General features: G+C 38.5%; 1 protein-coding gene across 1 annotated transcript; it reads right to left on the reverse strand.

Moving 5' to 3' along the window:
- Positions 1 to 6,635: 6,635 nt before the first annotated feature.
- On the reverse strand, positions 6,636 to 9,974 carry LOC101404478 (E3 ubiquitin-protein ligase RLIM-like). Its single transcript, XM_004435093.3, has 2 exons — positions 9,731 to 9,974; positions 6,636 to 8,290 (listed from the first exon to the last, which is right to left on the reverse strand). Exons 1-2 carry the CDS (start codon positions 9,972 to 9,974, stop codon positions 6,636 to 6,638), a joined length of 1,899 nt encoding a protein of 632 aa, XP_004435150.2.
- Positions 9,975 to 12,127: the final 2,153 nt, after the last annotated feature.

Here is a 12,127-nt window from a genome sequence, read left to right on the forward strand (position 1 = left end):
GAAAAGATAAACAAAATTGACAAACCTTTAGCTAGACTCACCAAGAAAAAAAGAGAGAAGGCTCCAATAAGTAAAATCCGAAATGAAAGAGGAGAAATTACAACGGATACCTCAGTAATACAAAAGATTATAGGAGAATACTATGAAAAGCTATATGCCAACAAATTTGAGAATCTGGATGAAATAGACAAATTCTTAGACTCATACAACCTTCCAAAACTGGATCAAGAAGAAATAGAGAATTTGAATAGACCAATCACCAGTAAGGAGATCGAAACAGTAATCAAAAACCTTCCCAAAAATAAAAGTCCAATACCAGACGGCTTCTCTGGTGAATTCTACCAAACATTCAAAGAAGAATTAGTACCTGTCCTTCTCAAAATCTTCCAAAAAATTGAGGAGGGCGGGAAGCTCCCTAACTCATTCTACGAAGCCGACATTACACTGACATCAAAACCAGACAAGGACAACACAAAAAAGAAAATTACAGGCCAATGTCACTGATGACCATCAATGCAAAAATCCTCAACAAAATACTAGCAAATCGTGTACAACAATACATCAAAAAGATTTTACAGCATGAGGGCCGGCCCCGTGGCTTAGCGGTTGGGTGCGCGCGCTCTGCTGCTGGCGGCCCGGGTTCGGATCCCGGGCGCGCACCGATACACTGCTTCTCCGGCCATGCTGGGGCTGCGTCCCACATGCGGCGGCTTGGGGGATGTGCAGCTATGACGTACAACTACCTACTAGGGCTTTGGGGGGAAAATAAATAAATAAACAAAATCTTTAAAAGAAAAAAAAGATTTTACACCATGATCAGGTGGGATTTATTCCAGGGAAGCAAGGATGGTTCAACATTCACAAATCAATCAACGTGATACACCACATTAATAAAATGAAGAGTAAAAATCACATGATCATCTCAATAGATGCAGTGAAAGCATTTAAGATACAGCATCCATTTATGATAAAAACTCTGAATAAAATGTGTATAGAAGGAAAGTAGCTCAACATAATAAAGGCCATATATGTCAAACCCACAGCTAATATCATCCTCAATGGTGAAAAACTGAAAGCTATCCCTCTAAGAACAGGAACCAGACAAGGATGCCCACTCTCACCACTGCTATTTAACATAGTACTGGAAGTCCTAGCCAGAGCAATCAGGCAAGACAAAGAAATAAAAGGGATCCAAATTGGAAAGGAAGAAGTGAAACTGTCACTATTTGCAGATGACATGATTTTATATATAGAAACCCCTAAAGAATCCCCCAAAAAGCTTTTAGAAGTAATAAACGAATACGGTAAAGTTGCAGGATACAAAATCAGCATACAAAAGTCAGTTGCATTTCTATACACTAACAATGAAGTAGCAGAAAAAGAAGTTAAGAATACAATCCCATTTACAATTGCAACAAAAAGAATAAAATACCTAGGAATAAACTTAACCAAAGAGGTGAAACATCTGTACACTGAAAACTATAAAACATTGCTGAAACAAATTGAAGAGGACACAAAGAAATGGAAAGATAGTCTGTGCTCTTGGATTAGAAGAATTAACATAGTTAAGATGTCCATACTTCCTAAAGCAGTCTATAGATTCATTGCAATCCCTATCAAAGTTCCAACAACATTTTTCACAGAAATAGAACAAGGAACCCTAAAATTTATGGAGAACAACAAAAGACCCCAAATAGCTAAAGGAATCCTGAGAGAAAAGTACAAAGCTGGAGGTATCACGCTCCCTGATTTCCATATATATACATGCTATAGTAACCAAAACAGCATGGTACTGGCACAAAAACAGACACACAGATCAATGGAGTAGAATCGAAAGCCCAGAAATAAACCCACACATCTATGGACAGCTAATTTTCAACAAAGGAGCCAAGAGCATCCAATGGAGAAATGAAAGTCTCTTCAACAAATTGTGTTGGGGAAACTGGATAGACACATGCAAAATTGACAGCACAACTTATATTTATGGTTAGCCAAAAAAGATACATTTTATTTTGCTATCAAAGACCTATCAATTGGTTATAACTGCTTTCAAAAAGAATTTATTATTCATATAAGGTTTATTTTTTTGGAATTAGGCCAGAATAAGTAAATTAAAAAAATAAAGGAAAGAAAATATGGAGAAAATTGTTAAAATGGAAATATTTATGCTCACAATCACAAGTATGATTGATGCTATGGATTTAAATTGTTTACATTGTAATGTAAACAACAGATATCAGGTGGAGTTTGGAAGATTAAGGTACAAATCTTCCCAACTTCTGATATTTGGCAGAGCAGATATAGAGGAATGTGATTTGGGAGATTAATATAATACTTAGAAATTTGAGACAAAAATAAGTGGCTACATAGTTTTAGAGTCAGAGTATTTTATTGGGGTTATGATTTAAGCAGCATACACTGGTAGAATGCTATAGGTTGATGTCAAGTAAAGTTATAGTAATAAGATGTTAGTGGTTGTTCAAACTGGAAGGTTATTCTCGTCTTGGAGTTTCAATAGCAGGAATTAGAGATTCCATTCTAGGGGCAAATGGTGCTTAAAGGTCAAGAATTACATTTTCTGCAGGACTAAAAATACAATAAGGTCATAGTAGGCCTAGAACCAAGACATTGAGCCATTTACTTGGCTAAGAGTTATAATATTTTTCTGGGCACAGGATGGATCCTAGATGAGAAGTTGTATTAGTTTTCTGTTGCTGCATAAGAAATTAGCACAAATGTAATGGCTTAAAGCTACATCCATTTATTAGCTCACAGTTCTGTAGGTCAGAATACTGGCATGCAATGACTGGGTTCTCTGTTCAAGGTCTTAAAGGCCTGAAATCAGCATTAAAACCCTTGTCAGATAATTTAATGTCTACTTCATCTTGGGGCTGGCATCATTTGTCCTTTTTCATTCAAGGTATCTGGTTCTTGGCATGATGGGTGATATTTTATTGCCTATGGGACATTTTGACTATTATGTTAGGATACTTTTAAAGGTTTTTTTTTTTTTTTTTTTTTTAATTTTAGTGGGCATTCACTCTGTTTAGGTTTGGCATATGGTTCCTCCTCTACTTTTGTGGACCGTGGTTCCATGACAATGTAATTTTCAGAACCTTTGTGGCACTATTTTGGTTTGTTTTATTTATCCTGTGCAGGTGGGGTTACCATTGGCTCTGCTCATGCTGCTTAAGGGGGCAGAAGAAGGTTTCCCAGGCTAGGGCACCTGGTGCTTCTGGGTGGGGGAAGGGAATCTCTCGTCCACTTGGATGAAGACACTTCCTGGGCCAGGCACTTGTGGCAGGATCTTCCCTGACTGTAATAGATGGAAGGTGCTTACCAGGTTGAGAGCTTTTTGTGGTGGGATCTTTGTTGCTGGTACCAGCAAGTTGCCTGGTTTTTCTGGGTAGGGGAGAGGAGCTTCAGGCCCAGCTGAGGAGGAGAGCATTTTCCAGGTGGGACTACTTTTGCTGGTATCCTTGGCCACCAGTATGTCTGGGTGGGGAATGGGAGGGGGTCTCAGGCCCAATGGGGAAGGAGAGCACTTTCCTGGGTCACTTATTATCAGCAGGGCTTCCAATTATTCCTCCCTGCAGCTTCTGCAGGCTCAGCTGGTGTTTTCAGTGGGACTCTCATTTGATCTAGTGGAGAAAGAGCCTATTTGAGCCACTTCCTGTTACTAAGTTGGGACTTAGGAAATGCTAGGCCTGGGTCACCTTTCTCTGTTGGGAGGTGGTCATAAGATGCCCTACTACAAAGTCGTTCATCCATTCCAAGGGCCCCTAGCCAATTCACCTTCTTCTTTAGACCTTTCAGAGTTCTCCTTTGATTGTCTCATATTATTTCCAGGATATATAGTTGTGCTTATAGATGGGTAGCAGGGAGATAGGAGTATAAACAATCTTATCTGGACTGGAAGTGCTCTCTGTGCCTTGTAAGGGCTCACTTGATTAGGTCAGGCCCACTCTGAATAATCTCCCAATCAACTGTGGCATATATCGTAACCTAATAATGGGAATGATATTCCATCACATTCACAGGTCACGTACTCAAGGGGAGGGGCTCCTACAAGAGTCATTGGGGGTCATCTTAGAATTCTGTCTCCCACAGAAGGCCTGTGTGAATATACTGAAGCATTAATTAGGCCATTATCATCCTTTGGAAGGTCAGAACCTGTTAAGATAGCAAGAAACCCAAGTACTGTTAAAATTATTCTACTTACTTTAAATGAAGTAGATCTGGTATCAGAAATAATAAAAATCAGAACATTCAATCAACTTTCAGAATTTAATGTGAATTTCAGAGGTTTCATCTAAGTCTTCATTTCTGGCCATGCAAGTATCTTCTGTGTGAAAAATATGCTAGCTCAAAGATGTATTAAAAGACTTCACCACCACTCCCCATTTATATTTTATAGTTCAGTGCAATTACTGTGGCTGCCAGCAATTCACATAGAAAATAAAGGTCAGTGATGATTCCGACTTTAAATCTTTAGAGCAGATTAATACTTAACACTGTATATAGGTGTATATGTATATATAACACACTAATATAGGTTGCACGTTGCACAACATTTATGACTATTGTTTTCGGTTATAATACAACATACTCTCACCTAAACCAGGAATGAAAACTTTAAGCAAAATTTACTGGACTGGCCAATGTTACCAAAAAAAAACAAAAAAAGGGTTTTCAGGCTAAATTAGGGGAAAAAGCCTTCACTATGTTTGGATCGGAAAGGAAGAATAACGTAAAATTTGATTTTAAATAGTCATAGTTTTGGGTGATACTTTTACTGGGGACAATTAGAATTGAATTAGATAGGCATGTTTTTGAACTCAGGTTTTACCTTTAATGCTTTCAGATTGGGACTGGGGAGGCTCCAAGCAGCAGTTGTGTGCTTTGGATCATTCACACAAAGATGAAGAGCCATATATAAACCATAAAACCATTCATAAGAAATAAGGATCTGTTTTAAAAAATAATTATATGAACTAAAATTATATATAAAAGGAAATTAAGACTTGAATATACTTATGAACCAAAAATTAAAGAAATACCTATACCGCCCTTTTTCCTTAGTTGTTTACATTACAGCAAACCAAAATGTGACGTGTTTTAAGAGAAAGTTAAGTTCTAAGAGTTTGTCATCTCATCACTTCTAAAGATGAAATCTACTTGTTCTCTCCTTTATCATATAAGATCTGAGTAGAAGAAAAGAAAATTAAGAGTGTTGTTAAAGAGCCAAGTCAAATAGCGGAATGGAGGGCAAGAGGAAGAGGCAAGAAACCACACACAGACTGGGTTTGAAGAGAGTTGGGAATGTTGGTTGTGGTAGATGGTCTCTGATCCACTCGCCATCCTTCTCTACCCTGCTCTGTGATTCCAGGAAGCTGACCTTTGTCAGCTTCATCAACCAGTCTCTCTTGCACTGTGTCTTCAGGTTGGGTTTGGCTAATGTGAACTACCAACAGGAGATTAGAAGTCAGGAGGAAAGAAAGATAAGAGTAATTATTTCCATGATCCTCTCCAAGCTTTAGGTTGCCAGTGTCTACCATTTGTCTATCTAAGGTCACAGCTCTTATTAGGTGGCCTTCTACTACAACTGTAGGATATTCTGAGTTGCAGGAACTACTTCTTCTCTATGCTCCTTCAAGCCTAATGGTGATAATACTGGTTTATCATAATTGCTAGCTTCAGGGTACTTCATCATCTCTTGGTTTCCCTTCATTCTTCTTTTTTTTTTTTTGTGAGGAAGATCAGCCCTGAGCTAACATCCATGCTCATCCTCCTCTTTTTGCTGAGGAAGACCGGCTCTGAGCTAACATCTATTGCCAATCCTCCTCCTTTTTTCCCCAAAGCCCCAGTATATAGTTGTATGTCATAGTTGCACATCCTTCTAGTTGCTGTATGTGGGAAGCGGCCTCAGCATGGCCAGAGAAGCGGTGCGTCGGTGCACGCCTGGGCTCCAAACCCGGGCCGCCAGTAGTGGAGCGCGCACACTTAACTGCTAAGCCACGGGGCTGGCCCTCCCTTCATTCTTTACACACTTTAGTAAGTAGTTTCTTCATTAAATGCTATTCCATCACCCTTTTCAAGTGTGCCATCAATTTTTGGCCAGAACCCTGACTGATACATTGCTAGTGGGAATGGGAGAAACTTTAAGGTAGTGTTAGGGGATAGAGTAAACTGCTGGGGAGGTAGATAGGAAGAGAAGGTTTTCAAAGCATTTTACACAGAGCATTCTATGAATGTAACATGACTTCTTTATTTGAGTGACTCTAATAAATTCTTAAATCGCTTCTTTATTGTTTTAGTTGGGTTCCTGTTTCTTTGCATGCACATCCAAGATAAGACAGGGTTATGAGATGTCTGGGATTTACCCGACTAAATAAGACTCTTAGAATCTATCTGGATTGATTATATCATATTAAGACATTTCTCTCATGGAATCAGGAACGTCCAATAATTCCTTCAGGAACCAATGATTCAGTTCAGATTGTTACATTTAGATTCAGATTTAGTGAGATTCAAGTTGTTATATTTAAACATCCCTCCAAAAGTGGACATGAGGCAGGTGGCAGACAACAGTTTGTCCATCACTACAACAGTTCATATAGCCGAGAATTCAGATCTTAAGTAGAATTTTCTCTCTCACCAGAATCTACTACTTCCCTGCGACAAATAGGACAGGTAGAGTTCTCAAACAGCCAGCGACTGATGCAGTGGACATGATAGTCATGGGAGCAAGGTAGGATGCATAGCTTGTTGCCTTCTGTGTACTCTGTAATGCAAATGCTACAGGATCTTAATGCATCATTTTCACAAAAAGATCTTAAAGCCAAGTTGTCAATCTGTGCTTTGGTGAGTGCTTTAGGTTGGTACTCATCTTGACTTAAGCGAAAAAACCAGTCCAGACTAAGGGAGGACCAAGAGTCACTTTCATTAAATATTGTTGGAGTCATACGTGTACTCTCTTGCCTGGTCTCTGATGGTGAGCCTGATGATGTGCTTCTTGTATCACTGCCTTCAAACATCAATGAGCTAATTTCTGAATTTTCGTCACTGGAACTGGAACTGGAAATGGGACTAGAATTTGAACTAGACATGTAACTGGAGCTTGGACTAAAAATCAGTGTGGAACTTGAATGGGAGTCACAGCTAGGATATGAATTAGAATCAGAACTACTACCACCATCAGAACCATCTCCTCCATTTGGTGACTCTGCCCTTTCCATGTTTTGACTTGAGGGTGAGACACTAGGCTCTAAATCACTGTCACTGTCCATAAGGTTACTTGAGTGACTAAATCCTGTCATCGTCTGACTTAATGTGCTCTGAATTGCAACAGATGTTGTATCATTAAAACCAGTGTTTGGAATTCTACGAACGGGAATCCTGATGGTATTGACATAAGCTCTCACATCTGCCTGCTCAGAATGTGCAAACATATGCCTAAGTCCTCCTTGTTCACTTTCTAAAGTGACAGTATTGTTTGATGTCTCAGATGTTAATTGAATTCTACTGGCTGTACTGTTTCTCTGAGAATATGCTCCTGCATGAACTTGTCCTACTTCAAGATCGAAGAGTATGGTTGAATTTATCTGTCTCAATCCCCAGGATTCACCATTCATGCTGGCTGTGTCTGGAGAACATTCTCCTTGAATGGCATTCCTTGTTCCAGAAGTTGCAAAAAGACTCCTATTTTGCAATTCAAGTCCAGTTATTTTCTGTCTCAGTGTTTCTTGGTGCTGAGTTCTAGAAAATCTCTCAGTCTCATTTACCAGAGGCTGCTCAAAAGTCTGAGATGATATACTATGATGACATCTTTGTAAAATTTCAGCCAGTGATTTTGGAGGGGACCAATGTTCAGTTCTTGCTCTGGGTCTCCAATGGTCTGGGCTCCTGCTTCTTGCTCTTCGCTGACCTCTGGTAGGTGGGACTTCCATTAATGCTTCAGTTGTACTTCTTTCTGATCTAGATGGTCTTGTAAATGTTGATTCAGATTGTGGATTTTCCACTTGCCTTTGGCTGTCTTCCATGTTTTTTCGTCTGGCAGGTCTTGTATATGGTACATATTCATTCTCTGGATTTGGGATCCCATTATTAAGGTTAAAATTTATTTCTGAACTGAATCTGAAATTGTCACTGTTTGGATTAATCTGGCTTACTTCTCTCCAAGACTGGCTTTCTCTTTGTCCACTTGTCACATTTTCAGTTGGTCTGAAAGACTTGAGCCAGTCTTTTATACAGTCACCACTAGACACATTATCCAAAGAGTTTCCTCCACCTGTTAACAAAAAGGTGGCGAGGGGGGGTGCAGAAAGAACTACTATAAAATAGCACTCAAAACTTTGTTTCAAAAACAAACAATATGAACTTAAATAGTCAGATGTTTTAAACAGATTTCACATTAATAGAGTTAATATTTTATAAACTACATGTCTAGATTTACCAGTAAAGGCAGGAAAGTTTCCATTCCATCTGAAAAAAGTGAGCTAATCCTAGGTAAATTTAGAGAAATGTTTTTTTTAAAAGAGAGAAAGTCTATTTTCTATATTTCAGCATATACACAGTCTTGTATACCACTGTGGGAGGGATGTTAAGAGACAACATTTTTTTTCAGTCAACAACAGTTTTCCAGACAACATTTTCCACTGTCAAAACACTAATGCAATTAAATAATTAAGGTACAGTGCTAGTATTTTAGTTCAATTTACATTATTGTCTAATTCTCATTAGTCTACAACATTACTTCTTCTAGGCTCTTAAGTGCTTTTGATAATACATAAAGTTGTTTTGAAATACAAGACTATTGTAGACATTGTCCAAATATAAACAAGGTTTATAGGTTTAAAAGTATTTGAATACTTCTTGATGTCACCAAGATTTTGAATTGACATGAAATTGAAGGTCAGATCAAATGAATAAACTGAACCTAGCACAGAACATATAAGGCCATATTCAAGAACCAAACTATTATAGTTTTTACTATATATTACATAAATTTACTATAATACATATTTATATATATAAATATGTGTATATAAATATATATATATATACACACACACACACACACACTATGTTTACTATTATCTTCATTAGATAGTAAAATTCTCTACTTCACACTGGGAGAGAATCACCAGACCTGAAGTTAGAGCAGAGTGTCTCAATCTTAGCACTATTGACATTTTGGCACTGGACAATTCTTTGTTTTGGGGAGTTATCCTGTGCATTGTGGGATGTTTGGCAGCATCCCTGGCCTCTGCCTACCAGATGCCAGTAACACCTACCCCCTACCTGTAACAGCCAAAAAATATCTCCAGACATTGTCAAATGTCCCTTGGAGGTGGAGAGGAGAGCAAAATTGCCCCCAATTGAGAACCACTTGATTAGAGCATGAAATATTTCTTATTGCTGGTGAGGAAGTCACATGTCTATATAGAAGAAATAATTCAAGAAGTAGGAGGAACTTTCAACTGACGTGGAAAACCAAGAAAAATATCAATAGGCTATTTCACACTGTTTCCCAATTCAAACAACCCAAATGTGAAAAAAACATAACTTGACATTCTCACCAAAAATCAAGTAAATGCCAGTTCGTTTTTATGAGAAGTTACTTAGCACCAAATTAATTTGTGCTGCTTCTGTATAATCTTTGGCTGACATTTACTATTATGAAGTTCCTTACTCATCCCATTCTATTTCCCCCAAAAGTAAAATGTACCTGTATTTTCATCTGAGTTTTGTGGTGGGTTTTCTTTAATTAGCTGAAGTCTTCTCAGCAACTCTTCTTCTGTATTTTCACCTGGAGTGCCTAGCAAATTGTTATGCCTCATAAGTTTGTAACCGTCTTCACTCAGGTTATTTACAAATCGATAGAAATCTTCTTCCGGAACCAACCGGTCCATCTGACTTCTGCGCTGGGCGGCAGATCCATCTCCTTTATCGTCGGACTCTGAGTTTTCCATCTTGATGAACAAGTGGAAAATTATGTGACTTTTACGATATGGTATTGAAATACAGTAACTGGATTTTAGTTTTCTTCACTTTCTGCTGCAGTCAGAATGTCAGGATCTGACTGGTTCAGACTCGCCTCCACCTAGCTTCCTCTCGCCTCCCCTTCCGCGGTTCTGCAGCTTCTGGTGAGTCGGGTCTCTGTTCTATTAATAGAGATTCTCTGTTCTAGCGCTTGGCAGGCACGGTTTCCTAGGCATCCATTATCTTCCCCGTGGTTACCAAGTAGCGACTGGATTTGAGTTAGGTTCCATTTCATACAAAATCAGCAAATACTGAGGGATCGTTGTGTACCAAGCACTGGCCTTCACCTCCTTCCACCCGCATGAGCCTATTCTCTGGCTTTCAGGAGGCTTTTCAGGCTCTGATATGCTCTAGTTGTTTCTATGTTAAATTACAGAACCCATATGCAGCTAGTTACATTACATAACTAATCTTCAAAATGCCATGCCAAAGTCATCCTAGTTAAATGCATTGATTCTCATTTTCAGGTGCCCAGGGACTTCTGTATTTTTTCCTCAGGAATTCCTTAAATCATAGACACTAAGAAAGCCCACAATTTTTGGTAGTTCACCAGGGTGGTAGCTGAATCTCTTTAGTTGGGTCCTCTCCCTTTTAACTCTTTTTTTTTTCCTCACTGTCTCTTTGATCAGGTCTTGATTCAAAATGAGCTGTCCAATGTTCTTAATGGCTTCATCTTGCATTATGCAATCCCTCAAGCTTCTGTTAAAATAAACAAACAAACAAAAAACAAACTTTGGCAGGTTTTCTGCTCACCCAAAGACTTGCTTAAGGAATTCTCACAAATGCATCTAGCTTCATTTTCGTCTTCCTTTCTCATGAATATTATAAATATTACTTAAAACTTGCCAGAGGGGCCAGCCCAGTGGCGTAGTGGTTAATTTCCGGTGCTCCGCTTTGGTGGCCCAGGGTTCGTAGGTTTGAATCCCAGGCCAGGACAGACGCACTGCTCATCAAGCCATGCTTTGGCGGCATCCCACATACAAAATAGAGGAAGATGGGCACAGATATTAGCTCAGGGCCAATCTTCCTCAGCAAAAAGAGGAAGATTGGCCACAGATGTTAGCTCAGGGCCGGTCTTCCTCACCAAAAAAAAAAAAAAAAACTAGCCAAAACATCACAGCACTTTTTAAACAGATCCGTAATAGTTATTTTGCCTACTGTAATGAGTGCTGACTGCTGATTTTGTTCCATGTGTGTTAGTGCAGCCAAGATGGTTTGGTGAAAATAATGTTAATTTGCAATGCTATCTAAAGGAGACCTCTAAGAGTTTCTGGATTCATTAATATTACCAGCCCCACTTAACACTTGTTTTGGAATTCAAGTTGTTCATGTAAAGACAAAATTTGGCTACTGAATATGAGACATTATTCAATTTGACTTATTTGGTAATTAATCTATCCAATGTAAACTGAGTCAGTTACTGTCCTAGCCACTAGAGATACATCAAATGTTGCAGCAGTCTGTACTCACAAATAATTCACACTCCACATGAGGGAAATATCACATAGAAACTATCAAAATACAATATATTATATGCTATAATAGATTTATATATGTAATATTGTGTAAGTACAGAGAACTGTGTGAAAGTTATTTAATGGGAGTTGGGAAATGTTTCATATAGCTATTACATTACAATTCAGATATGACATCTGAGTCTTTAAACATAATTACGAATGGATAAAGAAGATGTGGTATATATACACAATGGAATACTACTCAGCCATAAGAAACAATGAAATCCAGCCATTTGTGACAACATGGATGGACATTGAGGGTATTATGCAAAGTGAAACAAGTCAGAGGGAGAAGGTCACATACTGTATGATTTCCTTCATTAAGTAGTAGATAATAACAACAATAAACAAACACATAGAGACAGAGATTGGATTGGTGGTTACCAGAGGGGAAGGGGGGAGGGAGGAGGGCGAAAGGGATAATTCGGCACATGTGTGTGGTGATGGGTTGTAATTAGTATTTGGGTGGTGAACATGATGTAATCTATGCAGAAATAGAAGTATAATGATGTACACCTGAAATTTATACAATGTTATAAACCAATGTTACTGCAATAAACAAAAAA

The sequence above is a fragment of the Ceratotherium simum genome, chromosome X (genome assembly GCF_057802395.1).
Source record: "Ceratotherium simum simum isolate JZ-2026a chromosome X, ASM5780239v1, whole genome shotgun sequence".
In the NCBI taxonomy this organism is placed as follows: Eukaryota; Metazoa; Chordata; class Mammalia; order Perissodactyla; family Rhinocerotidae; genus Ceratotherium; species Ceratotherium simum.